Genomic DNA, 21,199 nt, shown 5'->3' on the forward strand with positions numbered 1-21,199 from the left:
ACGAAGTTCCATTTTAACATTTTCATAGTGAAACTATTTCAGATCAAAATATTAATTTACAGAAAAAAGTAAAAGTAAATACTGAATGTCCCCAAATTATCAACGCTGAGAAATGCCAAGTACTGCACCTGGGGAGGGATAACCCCAGGCACCATTACAGGCTTGGGGGCTGGCAGTCTGGAAAGCAGCTTTGCGGAGAAGCACTTGGGGATCCTGGTGGACAAGCAGCTAAACATGACCCAGCAATGTGCCCTCGTGGCAAAGGACAACAGCATCCTGGGCTGCATTTAGGAAGAGAGTTGCTAGTGCTCTGCTCAGTGCTACTAAGGCCACATGTGGAGTGCTGGGTCCAGCTCTAGGCGCTGCAGTACACGACAGGTAGAGACACAGTGGAGCAATTCCACTGATGAGCCATGAAGATGATTAGGGACTGCAACATCTGTCATACAAGGAAAGGCTGAGTGACCTGGGGTTGGTTAGCCTTGAGAAGAGAAGGCTCAGGGGGGATCTTACCACTGTTCTCAAGTATCTGCTGGGAGGAGTAAAGAAGATGGAGCCAGACTCTTCCAGTGGTCCTGAGCAATATGCTCCAGTTGACTATGAACAGGTGGGTTGGACCAGGTGCTGTCCAACATAATCCATGCTGTCATTAATAATGATTCTTCTCTTATTCATTAATAAGGCATATAACTTTTATGACCCAATTAATATATAAGGCACATGCATAAACAAAGACATTGCGCTCACTAGCTAAAGTATATACGAAACAGCTTAGGTGATAAGGCTATCAAAGATCCAGTCTGACTTGACTTCATTCTGGCCAGAGAATTTCACTCAACTAAACCTTACATGAGGAGGAACAAGATGTGTGACTTATGGCCTAACAGTACATAGCAGAAAGCAAACTTCCTGAAGCAACTGTCAGAATTGGGCCTTTCATTCTCATGTAGTTCAGACACAAGAGAGCATCATGAAGGCCACAATTAAATACCCCTTAATTCCATTAAGAAAGTAGTGAACAAATAAAATGAAAAGCCAAAGGATTTAAAAAACATGATCTTTCAACAGTTAAATACTTTGTTTATGCAAATACACTTCAGCAGATAAATCTCTCACCTAATCTATATTACTTGATCACTCAACTTCTTTTAAGACTGAAAGCCTACAGGATACTCATCTGAGCTATCTAAGAGTACTTTGAATCATTTTAATAATCTTTTATCATATTTTAATCTCATTAGTTACATCATAAAATCACTGACTAGCAGTTAGAAAACAGTAACACCGAAAGTTTCTCTGGGCAGCCATTTTCACCAGTTTCTGATCTCTGTTTGCTTTTTTGAATTTTCTCTCTCCGTCAAAGAAAGAGATTAAAAAAGCATCAATCTAAAATCAGAAAACCAAAGGCTTCTTAAGCCTTTGGCTTTTATGGTCCATTCCCAATCCTTTACATACCATGGAGGAAAATAACACAACTAAAGTAATCCTTTGTACAGGGATATTTACTCTGAGACTTGCAGGTCTATCATTGTCTTCTATCAAATGGAAGGTGTCCAACTACTTCAAAAAGTCAATACGCAAATACATTGCATGGAGTAAATTAATAGCACTGATTTTTTTTCTATTCACCAGAGAGCAGCTTTTGTTTACAGACAGCCAACTATGTATGCATTTTACTACAATGAAATTACAGATACCACATGTAGGTCCTCTCTCTGGTGCTTGCTACACAAAATTCTTACCTTGGAACACCAAGGTTAGTATTGATGATATATCAGCCTTCTTAAGACAAACTTCAATCACTGGCAGAAGAGTGGCTGTATAAACAGATGACTCAAGGGAGCAGGAATAAGAGAGAGAGAGTAATGAGTGTCTGTGAACTGCTATGAAAAGGCTGAGTGTGAAAGTCAATTTCAAGATCTCCAGTCCAAAATCCTGTGCTTCTATCTCTGGAAACTCTATCATAACACCTCTTGCTCAACTATTAATTTATTAACTTATTCAGTTGCCCTATTTTTATAAAGACTATAATTCACCCCTGGTCCTGTAATAAAATGATAGTTTTACTACATGAGCTCGGAAAAATCCTCTAAGTTTACTATCATACCTCTGGCAGCTGTACAGACAGAAAAAGCAGTAAATAAGCTTTTTCCCTATAAATTCTGTTTACGGCTAGTTTGGCCAAGTAAATATTAGTGTTAAAAATGCCTTTTTAAACTGTAAATAATTTGAAATAAACCTATTTAGCAGAAAGAAAAAATTTTAGCCAGATGCAAACATAAATTCATGACTACCAAGAGATATATGTAATTATAGCTATTTGACAAGACTCTTTGCTGACTTCAAGCAGGAAAAAAAGAAAGGAAATAAATGAAACTCATTCTAGTCAGATTTACCCAAACCCAGATCATCATTTACCACTAATACTGTGTGTGAGTTCAGACTGTAATGATCAATGCTCTGTTATCGTATACTTGAAGGACCAAGCATTCATTTTTATGCCTATTTCAAAAAGCAAAGAAAAGCATTCAAGTTTCATGCCCAAGTTACTATTTCAATAGACACTTACAAAGCAAATGCTTAAAACTATTCTTCCCATACAGGAATGACTTATTAAATCACCAGTGAAATTAACATTTATGACTTCATCATATCCTACCCCAGAACAGACTGCCAAAACCACAGAAAACATATACTTTAAAAATTGACTCTTAAGAGATGTGTTCCTAGGATAACGAATGGCCAATTTTGACAGTCATTAGTTTCAAGATTCTTCAGATGGGGCATACATATCCTTTTCAGGATGCTTACCCTTTCTCAAGTCACTACTTCATTAAAGTACTATTATTAGCTCTCAGATAATGGAATGGAAACCCAGAACAGGAAGGGAAGCTCCCAGCGTCCGGTCTCCTGGAGCAGGCTGTGAAATGGAGGCTCTCAGCAATCTCAGCAAACAGCTTTCTGTATTAAGAAAGCCTCTTCACTGAATGTTGTAGAAATGCAAGGGACCCTAAACATTCCTCTTACCTACCACTAAGTATATATATTGTGACAAATATAGTATTGAAGTATTTCTGAAAAGTTACTTAATATTACACCTGCTTTCTAAAATTACAAACTTCAGTCGTCTTTGCCTGCCTCCAGACAGACTCCAGCTGCAGCCCTGTTTATTACGAATCACTGCTATTTTTATCTGGATTACTTTATCCTTCTAAGTAAGGTAGTTTTGCCACTGACATTAGCATTTTGCCTTATTTCTTTCACCCCAGCACAACAAGAGAGAAGAAGGCCGAAACTGATCTTGTTAAACAAAGCACTGATCTGTGTATTTGCAATACCCTGGGGCTGAGATCTCCATCAGTGGAGGGAATGGGTAACCTTGAAAATTACATCTAACAAGAATGCTAATGGCAGCTTATCCTCAATAATCACCACTGATATATGGAGCACAACACATTCTATATACAGACACATATCTAACTTCATATACACATAGAGATAAAAAGAAAAGCATAGATGAATGTATATATAAATCCTATTCAGAGTAATTTCTCTGACTTCCAACTCCCTGTCCTTGGTTTCAGGTAACTATCACTCCTGCATTTTCTGAAAAAGTAATTTTTAGGAATGACAAGAGCCAAACATCTTTTTCCTGTATCAGGCAAAATTCCTGTAAAAGTAACCATAAAATATTTTAAGTGCTTTTTCTTCTCTCTCCTTAAGGTTCCATTTCAGTCAAGGACTCTAACAAAAAAGAGAGAAAAATTTATTTTGCTTTAAGCACACCTTACAGTGTATTCTGGTAGGGTTTTCTGTGGGTTTTGTTTGTTTGCTTTTTATGTTTGGACTTACAAGTCCAAATTTTAGAATTAAATTAGACCTTCTCATTCTTACCTTATTTTTTCCTCCTTTTGACATTTAACTTTGGAGTTTCTAAAGGCAGACATTGATATATTACTATTTACAAACAGTGCATATTCCTCTCTTCAATAATTTCTATTAAACAGAAAAAAAAAATTTTTAGAGTGAAAATTTCTCTCCTGAAAGTATCTTTAAAAATAGTGAATGTCTTCCATGAAAATGGTGCAAAAGAAAAGAATTCCATACATGCACCAACATGCAGAAACAGTTCTCCCCAAACAGTAAAAGTCAAAGGCCACTGTAATGAACAAGAGCCTTTCAATGTCCTTATTAGGTTTGGAACTAAGCCTGTGTGCTGAAAACACAGAAAATAATCATTAGACCCAGTTGCCAACCTGTTGTCAGAATGGCTACTCTACGCTCCGGGTCAAGCCTATTTCTCCTCAAAACGCAGAGAAATTCAGTGGCCCCTGAGACAATATTCAGAGCTGATGCTTAAGGGACCAATACAGTTTCATAATGGATGACTGCTGCACTCTTCCTGTTACTGTATAAGGTTCCAGCTATTTATTTTGAGTTTCCATCAGCTCACATCTTATTGCAATCAGCTGGTAACAGCTGGATTAGGAAATAAAATCAAGCTGTCTCCTCAACTGCATCACAAGTCATAATTTACATTTTTACTATTGCAACGGTTGATTCACAGAATAAATAAATCAGCCTCCAAGGCCTTCCATGAGCTTCCTCATCACAGCAGAGATTACTGATTGAGCTCAAAACATTCCTTCCTGCACGGCATGGAGCAGCAATGACCGTGCGTGCTGAAGTGCAGAACAGGAGTCAAACACAGGCATCCTGCCACAGCAAATACCTTGCCAGCCAGGTGCTCCAGCTTGTGCCCTTCGGAGCCCCTTCACATGCCAAGATGACATGAAACCTAAGCCTCAAAGACAAAAAGAAAGGTCGAACTAAGCTGTCAACTCAGTGCATTTTAAATGGAAGCAGGTCCCCTCTTTGGGCCTTTGGGAACGTTGCAGCCAAAGCAAGGTAACTTGCTGCCAAACATTCAACACATGATCTCTTACCCTGTGTTGGAACGAAGTAACATAGAAGAGGACAAAAGTGCTTGAATTGTTTGGGATTATCATCCTAGTCCTTGAATGAGAGTTCAAAACTGCGGTCAAGATCATATAGTCAACTCTGTAGCACTTAAAGTTCAAAGATGTACCATTAAAACTCGATGATTTTATGACAAACATTCTAATGTGTGGCTTTATTTTACATTTCAGTGGTTAATCAAGTTTTCTTTTCAAAGAAAATTCTTAAAGGACAAGGTCTATCGTTCAGTGTGCACATGTTTTCATATATTTAGTAAATTATGGCAGGCAAAATCCAGTTAAAAAGAAAAGACATGTCTTACTCTTTACTTGCACAATGCTCTTCACTTAGTGTACTACACTAGAAAATGCTTGCTCTCAAACTTTGCTTGTAAAACTTACAGTTCTGATACTGAAATAAAGTCCTCTGAAAATGAAGAAGTTTATTGTCCAATTCATATCCTGGATTTTACATTTAGAAATGAAATATTTTTAAACAGAAAAGAGCATATGTGGCACATTTTGTCTAAGAAATGTCCATGCCTCCTGTATCATTTCATTATAGTGTCACTGACATTATTACTGGAGCATTTTAATACAGGTTTCTTTACCTCACTACAAAACACTTATTCTATTTCCCACTTTCCAAAATACAGCTCTCTAAAGGCCCTGGTTATATGTTTTAGCTGAGCTACATTTTTTTCAGAAACCAGACCAAAGCTTTCTGGTATCCATACATTAAACAAGAAAAGGTGATTTAAAGAGCTCTACACATATTTCTGTCTGAAAGTGTATAGTAATGACCCCCAAAAAGAAATAAGAACTGCTTATATGACCCGTTGTAACTGTGCTTATTGAAATGGGAGTCAAACAGGCCAATCTTTGCCACAGCTAGAAGAAACTACTTCAACAGGAATCTTTCCCCAATCAGATCTGTGACAGTGTATGCCTAGATATTTATGGTCTTAAAGAACTTGTTCAGAAATCCAGAAGGACTCATGTTTATTCTTACAAAAGCAAACAAAGTCCAAGCCCACAACTCATCCAGTCCACTTACTGTCACCCATAAAGGATTAGAATAGTATCAGTTTCATATCCAGGACATCTGCAGTCCAATTTTGAATCCATCCTGCTTTGGACCCATTCTGTTTCAAGTACTACAGTCATTGCCTGAAATGTCAGAGCCAAGCAGTCTTTTCCAGCAAAGATACACTGGGAAGCACAATGAATTTGTACTTCTAAGGACAACTAGATTTGAAAAATATGCTGTGAAATTTATTTTACAATTCAGTCATGCTGAGACAGCTCTTATCTGCCAAACTTTCAGATGGGTGGTCTGAAGGAAGATGATTGAGCCATCATACATAAGACAATGTAAAAGAAGTTGCACAGAAAAAAAAGGCTGGAATGCTTATTTTTAATAAATATATTTACAATAAAAGTTCATTCAACATCTGTCACCGGTAGCTCCAGATGTAGTATATTATAATTTCACCAATTGTACTACTGGGTAAAACTATAAAAAAAGTAATTCACTATGTGGAAAAAGAAGCTACACACTTGGAAAACTGCCAGAAAACAGAGGAAGCATGGGCTAGAATCTATTAAGAAAAAGGAGGTTCTGCAGTAAAATTTGCCCTCTATTACTTGCTGACAAATTCTTCTGTTACTGGGTTGAACCTGCTCTGCTGATATCTGCTTTTAAAACAATTACACACACAAAAGTATCAAGTTTGTTCATGTTAACAAAGTGCTTTTCCATGAAAACCTCCAGTAATTGGCGACTATCCTCTCCATCTCCATCACCACCACAAACTCCAAGCCCATGTATACAGGAGCTCCACACCTTGTACACACCAAAATCTCTTGAATGAGTTGACAATTCAGATGTGCATGGTTCCGCCCTTTTGGCTGGAATTGTACAAAAACACCTCTGTGACTCTCATCTGCAGCTTGAACCTCAATTTAGTTATCTTTCTAATTACATGAGCTGGTGATGCCCTAACAGGAACCATTTTGGAATCCACCAATAAGTTCTGTATATTGATGCAAGATAGACTCTTCCCATAGCCATTCTCACTCACAAAGACAGTACGGGGATACAGCAGGAAAGGCAATGTGGAAACAACTATACTGTTCACACATCACCTGGCACGCCTCTCAAAATAGCTGCCATTTTAATTTGCCTGGTGACTAAAATATTCATGAGGATGCTGAATATAAAGTATGTTTACATACTTATCTGCATATACTCTGCTAATCCTTTATACTTGGCTCTGAAGTCTGCTACGACTCAGCTGTAGAATCCTTTTCTGAGCAGAACTGTAAAACCAGTAATTACTGGTTCTGCATTTCTCTTATCACTAATTCACTGTATAGTCTACTAGCTGACAATAACTTTTGTTAACTGCCAGTCTAGGAAATTCAACCTGGTCAGTGAAAGAAGCCAAGGGTTTTTGTTTTTGTTTTCCATTCTGCTTCAAAAGTGCTGTAGTACAAAATGCTTTCCGTTATGTGTGACATGTAAGAAGTTACAATCTCATGGTTTCAAAAGTATGCTACACTACTCACTCTTCGTATGCTCAAGGATTTACCAAAGACAGAGCAAGGTAAAAATCTGAAAAATGGACCAGAGCTGGGGGTGCCTATCAATGTTCAGTGGCAGAAAATATATGGGTAAAGGAAGTTAAAGTGTGATTTGTAGTTAAACTATATTGAGTAAATATTTGCCCATCATTTGGAGAATGAGTATAAGACACTGAATCTGGCAAAGACATCTCACATTTAGTGCTCTGAACTCTCAACAGGGTGTATAAACTTTGGAGAATTTTCAAGTTGTGAAAGTAGCAAAGTCATAAGTCGTCCAGTTCCTCATTTAACAGCAATTTATAAGACCAGGGAAATACGGACAATGAGGCAGAGTCTGTGCACCTGGCAGGAGTTGAGTACCTAGCACATTCAAACTGTCACATGACAGATCTGTTATTTTTAGATCTACAAACTGAAATAGAAAACAGCTACTACCTTCCACAGACACCTCACAGTCCTAATTTAAAAGACTTGCTGGCTTGCCCGACAAACAGAACAAAAGCTGTCAGTTTAGAGAAAAGTAAACATTATTTCACAACCTTTCTTGCTGCATTTCTCAACTGATTAAAAATCAGAATTCAGCCAAACACTAAAAATGTATAGCCAGCAAGTCATCATTGGCAATGTGATAATCACGGAAGGAAAAAAAGAGTGAACATAAAAAGGTTAACCTTAAAAGATGACTCAAATTCTTGTTTCCCAAAACTAACCCTGCAATCTCTGCAAGGCTATTCTAAGCAGACAGAAACAGAAGATCAGAGATGCTGAAATGTCACTTGGTCACTTGCTGCTGTTCTGGGAGGGAAGAAAGCCAATGCTGCTATGTATGTCACCTTTACCCTCCCAACCAAAGGGCTAATCCACAGCCTGCCCCTACACTGACACTAAACCAACCGAGGTTGCTCTAATTCATTCAGCACTCTCTCATCCAACTGGGATAATTCTGTATCTACAGTCTCTCATACTGAGGAACATCTCTGACACAGGAAAGATGCTAGCCAGTAAAACTGATGGCTTGTAAGGATACAAAATGTTTTGTTTTACCTGCTGTATAACAAGCCAAAACCACCTTTGTTCAACAGGAAAAAAATTTAAAATTACTTAGGTTTTTGAGTTGCCCTGTTACACCAGAAATTTCAAGATGTAGGTGCTCTGACACAATTTTACAACAAGATTTTTGTTTGAATTAGAAACCCTACTCACTTCTGTGGCTCATGGTCAATTAGTGACCTCAGAGCAAGACAATTTATTTCCAGTTTGTAAATGGGCACCCATGAATTTTGGATGGAAAAGTGTAACACCATGAATCCAGAAAAGAATAAAAGCAAAAAATACAATTAAAAAGAAAACAAAAACAACACCTCAATGTCCTGTTTGCCACTTGCTTTCACTCCTGCCTTTGAGTCTTCCTCCTTTCTGCTTCCCTTCCTGCCTCTCTCTTCATCGCCAACTCTTGCCCATACTGGTGAGCCTTCCCACTCATATCATGCCAGACGCATGTCACATTGTTCGCAAACTTCACCCAGGCTTCATACACAATTTCTTGTCTCATGTTGTCTTTCTATTCTGCACAACTTTTGTTATATTCCAAGTTTTTTGGCTGTCACTGTTTTTTATGATTGTCTAAGGACAGCAGGTCTTTGCTTCCTGTAAAGCACTGTGAAAATCTGCAGACCACAATAATATCAGAGAATAAATATCAACAATACATGCTGCCAAAGAAAATTGTTTTATCTGAGTTGCATTCCCTTCCCGACTGGCTCTGGTTCCATTTCTGGTTCCATTGCTTCTCTGTTTTGATACCTGCCCTTTTATTTAGATGCCCTGTCCTATAGCCCTATCTCTCTGATTCCATGTGGTCACAGCTACTCTTCTATCACAGGAGAAAGCCCTTGTCCCTAAGAGGGGACGGAAGTGTTTAGTGCAATTGCTGTCATGTTAAACATGGTAATCAGTGATTACAATGCAACAGCCTTCATTTCAGTGGTGACAGGATTTCAAGCAAATGAAATAAAAGGATAAGTCTGAACTCAGTGAAGGAATGGCTGCAATGCGCTGACACTAATTAATTCCAAACCCGATTTCCTCCTTGAACTGAAATATGTCTGCAACTGAACTGCAGGCAGACAACCTGACACAACAGGGGAAGCAAGGAGACTCTTGAAAAAAAATCTGTCTGACATGTCGCAGCACGGGAGTGAGACAGAACAAATGTAAGAAATCTGAAGATCTGGCACTGACCAGAAGAAATTTTGATGGGGTACGACCAGTTAGGTGCCTGACATCTGTAAAGGGAGTTATAAAATGTTCCTGCCTGAGAATGAAAAGTGTAAATTAAATTGAGTTTTTAACTACCCAACACAGAAAGAGCTTAAGTTACACAAACATCAGTTACTTCTCTGCAGCCACAGAATTTACAAACAGCTGATGAATTTTTTAATGTCTCTAACAAGATCATAGATGCTAATCCAGTCATGCCTATGAAAAAACCTGCTCTATACCTAAGAGTTGTACTGATCCAACTGGTAATCCTGGGTGTCAATGCTCTCAAATAAGCCAGACAGTGCCTTTACAGTACTGTAGTTTATGACCAAATAAAGTGAGTATTGCTGTCAGGGTTCACAAAGACAGGTTGTGCAGAGATAGTTTCTACACCAACTTATTTACGTTTTATTTCATAAACTTGTACAGAGAAAATATTGAATAGATTTTGCCTGCTTGACTATTATAGTCATGGAAACTATACGGGTGTTTTAAGGAGAAAAGAAGAAAAAAGGACAGAGTCAGAAATATAAGCAGTCTGAGTATTTCAGAGACAGAAAGCCTGATCTTTTTGCTGGGAGAGCATACTGTGGCATGTTTTATTATATATTGTTTGTGATTACCAGAAACTAAATTGCATTTTAGATTTCTGTGTACTAGCAAAGGGAAATGAAACACAAGAAGACAAAACATGAAATACGTGGTGACTTCCTGCCTACCAGGAACCTCTGCAGTTAGGTAGAAAAAGGACATTACAAAAAAATTGAGAAATATTTTTTGTAAAATAATTACATGTCAGACCTTTAAAAAAAAGATACAACATAATTCTTGCTCAAACATTATGGGCCTTCATCCTGCCTCAGGTGCCTTCATGCACTGCTACTGGATGTACACTTTTTTGTTTCTTTCCCACTTACATTAAACATAGTAGTAGTAGATAGAAGGAGTTGTAAGAATCAAAGCAAACATGGAATAGAAGCTGCTTATTCTCAAAGACAATTAACTTATCTCATCATGTGTTATGTATATTTTGACATATCGCAGCTATTCTCTATGATCCTAACAGCAGTTTCCTCCACATCCAAGCTAAGTTCTTTGCTGAGTCATTAGCAAGAACATTACAAGACATTGCCGCCTCCTCTTACCCTATTTCCAAGCAAACTGTGTCTGAGTAGGTGTTACTGTGCAAATTCTAATAACATCACCTTAAGAAACACAAATCTGACCAACTTAGATAGCACCTTCACTCAATATTCTGGAGCTCAAATCCACATAAATACTCAATCTTTGCTATTCCCCAGGAGTTTCTCAGCACCTTAAAATTCATGTGCTGGTGATCCAGATTCCAAATACAACTGGGAAATTTGTTGTCTTTCTGAAGAATCAAGTCATAGATGTATGAGAACAACAAACCAGAATGTGCTGTTCCAGCTGTACATCAGATGATGACCAATGGCTAACTGAATATATGCAATTAAATTTTTGGCATTTCGGAGCAATGACACACTAGAAAATCCAAATAATACTACAATGTGAATCCAAATTGGTAGCTCGAGAAAAATACTGCAATGTACAAATGAATGAGTGAGGCTTGAAGCTTGCTGTGAGTTTACTTACAGTATTTCAACATTTAAGAACTTTTTAAAGAACATTTAAGAACATTTTTCCAAATGGAAAAAAAAATTCTGGCAAAAGTTTAAACCACTTGTTCTCGGAAGAAAAAAAATCTCATCAGGTGTTGTCATTTTATGAGGTGATATTAGCACTGGGAAACATCAGAGAACTTGTTTCAATTGTCATGCTTACTGTAATAATTCACATTCCTCTCGCACAAAACATTTGTAAAACTCTCTAAGGGTTATCTAAGGGACACTCAGTAGTGGAGTGTCAAAGCACATCAGCAAAGCACACATCAGCATGAGAAAGAGCACAGGAGCTGAACTAATGGATACAATTTGGAGAATCTTTAACAGAACAGGATAAATCTGCCGTGCCAGCCGACAGAATGTTAAGCACTACAAGTCTGTGAGATGTGACTGTGTAACTGAAATGCAAGTAACTCAACTCACAACATATGCTCAGCACTGATTCATAGGAGAGACGGGGACCGACAAAATTAATACTGCCACTCCCTTCAGAGCTATTGAAATTCTAGGCATATCTGGGCACATGGTACACTTAATTTTTTTCCTCTGAATGATGTGTATTCTTTGTTTTCCTCTGAGAAAAAATAGTGATCTATCCTGTGGTGAGAACACCTCTGAATTCCAATGGAACTATGCCAATTTATACAAGTGGAAATGTTGACCTCTATCAAGGAATATGGTATTTCAATGCAGTGGCACAAAGAAACCAGAACAGTATTACTGGGATAGCAGTGTCATGATAAATACACTGATCTCTCAAGAACTTTAATACATCAGTGTCCAGCTAAACAATACAAACAACATTGTGCATTAACTGTAAGGCGCTGAGATATCCTCTTATTCTCCACCTCTTTTCCACTACACTATAGCAAAAGCATAGACTATTCTTCTTTGATCAGTGTGGGCTCAGAAATTATTATGCTCAGAAGTGGCAGCTCCTCTTTTCTATGGCTTTAACATTATTTCAATTGCAATATCGCTTTAGAACCTTACACTCAAACCAGAAGTCAATTGTGCTACACAAAACCAGAACTGAAGGATAACCATCATACAAAAGAGTTCAAGTGTTTCTGCAAGTTCAAAGATCTTATCCTCTTCATCATCTACAGGCACATTCCACATAGAAAGTAGTCATATTAAATTGAGATCTATTTATAAGTGGTTCTATTGATTATGTTCATATCTTCACAGACCTCCAGCAGAGATCTATGAGATGGAAGAGGTTTCCCTATAATAACTGTCTTAGTATATATAGTGCATGAATATACAGAGAATTAGAGGACGTTTTAGCCAACTCCATCTTAACAGATCTTCCATTACCAGTAACATGACACAACAGGACACTTCCCTGTGACAGATCCAAGGAGAACAACAACAAAAACCCCTTCATACTAGACATCTTGTAGTGGACAATATCTGTCGCATTCCTCCTCTGCACACTATGGGAATTGGTTGAGTCACCATCTCCGGAGGTATTTAACAGACGTGTAAACATGGCACTTAGGGACATGGTTTAGTGGTGGACTTAACAGTGTTAGGTTAACAGTTGGACTCGATGACCTTAACGGTCTTTTCCAATCTAAATGATGACTTTTGGAATCAGCCACTATATAAGCCACAACAAGCACCACCATTACAACATGCTGATTTGAAAGAACTCTGCACTCCTTAAGATTCAACCACCAAACTACAATTAAATCAGCAAAGAACCACCTATGGTAACCTTAGGCAACATAGTAAGCTATCACTTAACTTGCTGACTGTATCTGTTACAGGGAACACGAAAAGACTCTGCAATCACCTTCATATTCAGGCTCAAAGATGTCAGGAAATCACTAATTCCAAGGAAAAAAACTACAACAAATTGCCCAATTTAATACTTCAAGAATATATTTAGAGTCTCCTTGATATCCGCAGATAAGAGATCTTTCTAAATTTATAATGTGTTCACTGAAGAGCTACCAGGACTTTTCAAAACTATCCTCAAATGACCATTCCTGCTCCTGCACCCCCCAACATTACTCCGAGACACAAAAACTTCTCACATAAACTAGATAACATAATGCACTTCCCAGCTAACATTCCCTTGGTCCAGCTGACACGTCATTAGACCACATCCCAACAACATACAGCATGAAAGCCTGTCTTCACTCTTCAGAAAAGAGCAAGATAAACATTCAGGATTTCAGCTGAAAGACATCATCAGACTTATCTATTTGACACTCACCCAGACAACTTCATCTTCAAAGCTAACACTTTCTCCTCGTAATGCACACAGGTATAGGCACCAATGTGATCATAAACCAGGCCAGATGTCTTCCTAAGCTGCTTTAAGATTTTAATTACCGGTATCCTCAAGCCTGCAAGTGATGCCTTCACTCCCTGACATGGAAAACTGGACTTCACCCTTGCTTCCATCATAAATTCAAAAACTATCCACAGGCCTTTCGAATTGCTTTTGAATATTCCTATACAACATCGTTTTTCTAGACATCACAGGCAGTATCAAAAAATATCACAGGCAATATAAAAAATGATAGCTTGCAAACCACAGCAGAAAACCTACAGATCAATTGCCTTGCTTCCAGCAAAAAGCAGTCATTTAAAACATAAAGAATCACCCACTCCAACATCAGCATATTTCTGTTGATTTTATGGAACATGAGAATTTCCCTCCCTTCACCCTCATCTAAACCATCCATACCCACATGCTGAAAGTGACCTGTCTCTCTCTTGTAAAATAAGGTAGCTGTCAACCCCACTGTAACATTGCAGAGGTTGTATCAACTGCCTCCTCTCTCAGTGGTTTAAAGTGGCATGTATCTAATTAAACTCAGAAAACTGTTCTTAACTCATTTTACCTTTGATGTTTTCTGTTTCTATCACATTTGAAGATCAACTTGTGTGATTAAAAGCCTGTTAGTTTTTACAACTACAGCATAGTCTACAAACTACAAGCTCTGTTTCAGCTATGTCCCATTGTCATCATGCCTGTAACAACATGATAATTTTATGCATACACACCCTAAATAGTCTTTCTCACAGATGTCAGTGTGATGTACACTCAGCAAACAGCCTACACTTGCATTAAAACTAGTTTTTGCAGAGTGAAGAGGAACTTCCCTGCTCAAGAGATTCCAAGCAGCTTTTTCTTTCTTCCTGCTGGCAAAAATAATTTTGTGAACATAGTTAACACAAATCCCACTGAAAGCTCCCACAATTAACTTCCGAAGATACCAAACACACTACATCTATAGCCAATACCACTTTCTCACTGAGTTTATAATTATTTCACATGGGCACAATGACAATTATAACTAACACCCACACCATATGGCCCTTTTTCACATAATTTAATAAATTATCATCCCCTGAAGACCCTAATATCTTTACTTCAATGCTTGCATATCAAGAAAATTATTTTCTTTGATGTAATTTTCAGAATAATCAAGTGAAATCAAGTCCCAACTTCTTTTGTAACCACATTCCCTGCTTCCTGTGCCTACTTCTGTTCCATGACATGAATTATTTTCCACTAAAATTCTCCTGCTTATGTTGACATCTATTTATAGAATTGTATGAGGAAGATTTCAGTATTCTGTGGCTTTGCCTAGGAACCCTGCAACACCAGCTTCCAGAGTAGCCTGAAAAACACCATGTCTCTCCTCCATCTCCCCCTGCCTCTAAATTATCTCTTGGGCCACAGACAGTTTGCCTGTCTAACTATGTCTCGCAAGGTGCTAAGGCAGCCAGCATGCTGGGCATGTGCTGTCCCAAATCCAAGTTAAGAGGGAAGCTGTTGCTAGCAAGTGGAGTTTGGTTCTGAAGTTAGTGCTGAGACAGTCCTTGGCATGGAATATCTGGCACCTCATTGGTACTGAGAGATGTGATGTCAAATTATTGAAAAATCTATTATTAAATAGGCCCTTTTTTCTCAAGATGTGGGAATTACAGTTGTGTGGCCAAGTACCAGAAAAAGCAGAAAAGTCATCAGCAGCTCAGCTCTTCCAGCATGGGGTAGACAGCATGGACTCCACTTGCCAAGCTGCACAAATCCAGGGTAGTCAAGAAGCAGGCTACTGACTGCAACTGCTGGCAGCAGCTCGGTCCTGAAAGGGTAGTTAAGCATTTACCAATAATACTCTCCTTTATCACTCCATAAAAACAGATGTCACTATGCACTAAAGCTGTCTCCAGTAGCTGGGTAGGCCATCACTCCAGCCAGACAACACATAGTGTTCTTTTACCTAAATTATCTGGAAGGAAAATCCAGTAATAGTGCATGCTATGAGAAGTCTGAACCTAAACCCCTCTGAGCTATCCTACCAGTGTCTGCCCTTGGTAGAGGAACAATCAGAAACCACCCATTCAGCTCCTATACTTCTGCTAATTCTGGCACTAAGAGACAGAATTGCATCCCAGATCAGTTACACTTCTCGAACAACAAGCCATTAAGTATAAACAGACCCCTGGACCTAAGAGAAACTTACTGAAGTTTTTCCCGCTCTTTTCATAAAGGCACTCTTCATGGCTGTTCTTTGCAAACGAACAACATGAGCAGGGAAAAACTACCTCCCCCATGAAAGCCAGCAGCAGTCCGCAAACAGGCAGTTTTTCAGTATATTTTTCCCCCTAAATTATTCTGCTTTTTCTAGATGTAACCCTATATCCATCAAAATATCTATAGTTTCTAAATAGTGTAAGTTTCTACAATAGAAACTTACACTACTGAAGTTTATTATGTAAACTTTATTATTATTACACAAGTAGAAACTTACACAACTGAAGATTTTTTTTTTATCATGTATTGTCTTCTCAGCTAAACTACATATATTTATCTCACAATTTTTCTCATTTATTTACCGTTTCACCATTCATTCTTCATCCTTTGTTCATCGTTTGTTAATGTATTTCCGGTAAATTATGCCTCATGACAGGTAGACAGCAACGTAACATATACCAAGCAAAAATGCTCATTATCTTCCCCGTCTATCATGTAATACTTCTATATCTGTATCATCAGACCTTAAAAGGCTTTTTATGGCCTCTCCATGTGGGTTGGACATTTCAGGAGATTTGTGTTAACTTCCACTTAAACTTGTCTTCTGATTTTATTTTCTTTCCTAAGACATTCTGAATTTTTGCCTGTCAACTCTTAGTATGAAAGACACATTCACAGGAGGTTATTGATTTTATTTAGCTTAACTTCTGTGGTTTTTTGCTGCTCATAATTGATCATTACAGCAATTCAGTTGCAGAGAGGTTCAACAAAATCTGATTTTCCTCTAAAATGAATAGAGGATAATAAGTAGGAAGAAAAAATATCTGTTGCTATATATGGAAGTGGACAAATAGTGCAAAATGAACATTAATAGTACTCAACACAAAGTATGTTTCTTTCCCAAAGCTGATTTTAAAGTAACCTTTAGCTCTTCTGTGTTTAAGATATGAAATAAAGTACTTGATCATTTAGATAAATCTTTGGACTTGTGTGGCCTCAAAGTATACTAAACACTGGAAGCAACAGACTGAGACCTAAGGACATGTTGCTAACTGTTACACTATCAGCTTTAGTGTCAATGCCAATGATCCATGGAAGCCCACTTGCCCCTAGATTAAAAGAGCTTGTTGCTTTACCACCGCCTCCAACTGCAAGGTAACACACAATACATCAAAGTCAGAAAAAAGCAGTGATAAAGATGACAAATAGAATTAGACTTCATCTCTGATCAAGTTACAGATAAAAGATCGTGTTAGTCACCCTAATGCATTATAATTAAACAGGTTAAAAATGCCTGCACAGAGACATTTAAATACAAACCACTGAAATTTCAGAGCCATCTCTAAGAAAGCAGAGGCAAAAGGCAACCAGGATATCACTAGTCTTGAACATTATAATTTCAAATTCCATAAGACTTTTGTATTATTTAGGAGAGCTACTGAATTTGTCTTTTGTTTGCAGTATTCACATCACTGCAACGTCTCTTAAGAAATAAAGGAAACATTAGCCGTTACCTTGATTTGAAAGGCTTCCGTTCCAGATACTTGAGAATGCTATGGGATATGACAAGTTTCTATATTGTTCTCAGTAACTTTTACTGTACAAAGTCTAAAATTACAGGGTTTACTTGGGATATTATTTGCACTGCCTCTGGAAATAATGTCACAGTTCTCAATTATGATAAGATCTTTCTCCCGCTTTCTTGCTAGTTACATTTTGCTATGTGGAGAAATAAACGTAGCACTATCATTCTCACCAGCAGGATAACTTATTAGGGAACCACTAGGCTCCTTCTGCCTCAGGATGTCTGTTGCCTGACTGTTATTTTTGCAATTTTGGACAACGTCTGTGGCTAGCAAACTGTGAAGAAAAGCAAAGGCAAATCCTATTTAAAAGCATAAGAGAAACTGCTAATACTTACCAAACTATTCCCTGAGCCCCAGAGCCAATAGGTTTCAAGTTCTGGTAGCGTTTGAGAACTGTGAAGGTAGAGTCACCTACTTCCACACTGTAGAACTGGTTGTCAACTTTGCTTTTGCTCATGTTGTAATGTTTGGCAATATATGACACATCCACTTGTTTCCCAAATCCCTGTTGTACAGAAGGTAAGGGGGAAGGGAGTGGAAAAAACACAGACACCAAGGCTGGTAAAACATCAGAACACTGATAAAACAGAGTCAGCTTAATTTTCCAATATAAATTCTTGTCATTTTAGGCTCATTGTCATAGATCTACATGAATCCTCAAATGCTCCCAAAGATTGTATTAAACGCTCTTTCACCCAGGAAGTGAAAGTGGGGTTTATCACCACTGGCTTTTGCATTCATGCTGATTCTGCCCTCATTTGTATTGCAATAAATATCTTATTTTAAAATGAGAAGACTTACATCAGTGTAGAAGTAGGACTAGAGACACAAGAATTAAGCTCTTCATCATTGGTCAGATATAACAAGTAGGTCTATTTGCATGAGCACTAAAACCTTTCCTGAGCATATGATAAAGGCCTTGAGAAGCTTTCAACAGGAATTGCAGAAGAACCAGAGCAGTTTAAGAGACTAACTCGGACCTGATTTGGCTCAGTATCATGGAGAGTATTCAGTAGTGCAGGAGATCTTCCCAAGTTCTGGGTTCCTATGGATAGAAGAGTTGCTCTCATGACCTGACAAATGCAATAGTCCTAAGCCAAGGCTAATTCTCAGGACACAAAAACAAGTTACTGTAAACTTTTTATGCTTGCACTGCAGAGCTGTAACCTCACCCAGATTTGTAGAATTACAATGCAGAAACTTACATTATAACTGTTTAATGACTACTAGGAGCTCACTTCCCTGAAGACTATGGAGCAAAGTATATAATAATTTGAGTATTTGTAACTTAGGATTCCATACTACACGATGCAAAAGTTCAATATATTACAACAGATCTGTCCTCAAGTAGTTGACAATTCACTTATGGAAGTTGAGACTTTTCAAATGCCTTCTATAAGAAGAAGCAAAGACCAATGTGCCTCTCTCTGCCTGTGCATTTATTTTCAGTGCTCACAAACACAGCTTTTAAACTGCCCTATTTGCTCTATTATAAATTACTTTCCAAAAAAAATCTGAATAATCAAACGTGTTATGTGACTACAGACTACTAAGTTGAATTTTTATGGAGCAGGGTGTTCTGGTTTTGGCTGAGATAGAGTTAATTTTCTTCACAGTAGCTGGTATGGTGCATTTTGGATTTCATATGAGAATAGTGTTGATGGCACATTGATGTTTTCAGTTGTTGTTAAGTAGGTAATAAGTGTTGCTAAGTAGTGCTTACACTAGTCAAGGACTTTTCCAGCTTCCCATGCTCTGCCAGGGGCACAAGAAACTGGAAAGGGAGGGGGCACAGCCAAGACAGCTGATCCAAACTGGCCAAAGGAGTAGTCCATACCATGAGATCATGCTCAGTATATAAAGCTGGGGAAGAAGAAGGAAATGGGGCATGTTCGGAGTGATGGCGTTTGTCTTCCCAAGTAACCATTACAGATGATGGAGCCCTGCTTTCCTAGAGATGGCTGAACACCTGCCTGCCCAAGGGAAGGAGTGAATAAATTCCTTGTGTTCTTTGCTTGCTTGTGCAGCTTTTGCTTTACCTATTAAACTGCCTTTATCTCAACCCATGAGATTTTGCACTTTTACCCTTCCCACATCCCACCACGGCAGGGAGTGAGCGAGCAGCTGTGTGGTGCTTGGTTGCTGGCTGGGGCTAAACCACAACACATGGGAAAAAATGAAATGTTGATGTGGAGAACAGTATTTTTTCAATTTAAAGGAACATAATTCCAGTGTTCCATGAAGCTGGTCATTAAAAACAGATAACTGACCTTGCTGAGAACTTGGATTCTCATGTTTGACTTAGGACAATTAATATTCTTTTCCTGTCTGTTCCACTGCATGGCCAACTGTCACTGGACAGCATTGGTTACTCCTAACCACCTCACTGAGAGACTTTGACACTTTTTAATAAACATAGCTGTTCATTCAAACAGAAAATCTCATTTCAGAAGAGCAATTAGAAACATTACATTTACTTGTTAATCAGATGCAAGGCAAGCCTTTTTCTCCTTTTTTCTTTTTTTTTTCCAAATGCAAAAAGTGAGAGATTTATGAAAACTGACACAGTGCTAAATTCAAGCTTACAGAGAGTGAAATGACTCTGAAAACGGTTTGAATTTTTCTCATCTGAAGAAGGACAGACTGTATCTGATTCACACTGTGTAGCCTTAGCCTTAAACTCCTTCCATTACATGAAGAGAGATGCATAAATTTGGCTAGGTCAGCTATTCATACCAGACCTGGAGTTGAGAGGTTTTATTTTAATAATATGTCCTGATAGACAGGAAATAATCACACTCCCTCTGGCTAGACAAACACATTTGCAGTGTGTTTTTTTCTGATGTCATTATCGGAACAATGCAGACGATATTCAGCATTAACAACCATTAGTCTGAAACCAATGTTAGTGACCCTGACTCATAGCCAGCTCCTCTGGAAGTACAGATACAGTGACATTTTTAAACAAGCCAGATGACTGTTAAGGCTTGGGTGAGCCAGGCCGGCCATAACTTTTCAGCACCCTCATTCGCAAGCCACCCAATAGTTCATCATGTTGTATGGAGCTACCTGGGAGAAGATACTTTGTCACTCTACATTTAGAACCCTGTGCACATCAAAATTACTTGCTTTTAAGTTAGACTGATCCTGTGAACTGCTGGCCTCAGGAATCCCATCCTACCTACAGTGGGATTTCTGAACTAGTGCAGCTCCAGCAGGTCGTTATTTTATATCCAGGAATATCTTAAAAATCAATTAAAACAGCTCAGTAGAACCACTCTGTAGTACCTCAGTTATATGGATAATTTATGTATGCAATTGCTTCAGTTTCAACAGCAAAGTTATGTTGATCAATGGGACAGAGAAGATCACAACCAGTAAGACATGGTTGGAACACACAAGCATCCTGATGAGCAGCTCTCCTCTGGATAACACAGACTGTTCCTACAGCAGTCCACTCTTAACTGTGTGTGAGTAGGTAACAGAGACTGTTTTATTTTTCATTGATTTTTTTTATTTTTAGATTAATAATTTTCTCAAAGTCCATCTACTTAAAAATCTGTAAGCCATAAGGAGCTTTGATAGAAAATACTAACACCAAGAATTACTTACAAAATTCAAGACAGGCTGATTTAGTCTAAAGTTCACTCCACGCAG

At 38.2% G+C, this 21,199-nt stretch overlaps 1 protein-coding gene across 2 annotated transcripts in view; it reads right to left on the reverse strand.

The window, feature by feature from the left end:
• The window catches only part of MAPK10 (mitogen-activated protein kinase 10), an 86,646-nt gene that overhangs the window by 53,590 nt on the left and 11,857 nt on the right, over positions 1–21,199 (reverse strand). For both annotated transcript variants that reach the window (XM_064450380.1, XM_064450381.1), the window contains exon 2: positions 17,878–18,047. In XM_064450380.1, the coding sequence (XP_064306450.1) occupies positions 17,878–17,999 (122 nt within the window). In that variant the 5' untranslated portion in view covers positions 18,000–18,047. The remainder of the gene's footprint in view (positions 1–17,877; positions 18,048–21,199) is intronic.

Source organism: Phalacrocorax carbo, chromosome 4, assembly GCF_963921805.1.
Source record: "Phalacrocorax carbo chromosome 4, bPhaCar2.1, whole genome shotgun sequence".
In the NCBI taxonomy this organism is placed as follows: Eukaryota; Metazoa; Chordata; class Aves; order Suliformes; family Phalacrocoracidae; genus Phalacrocorax; species Phalacrocorax carbo.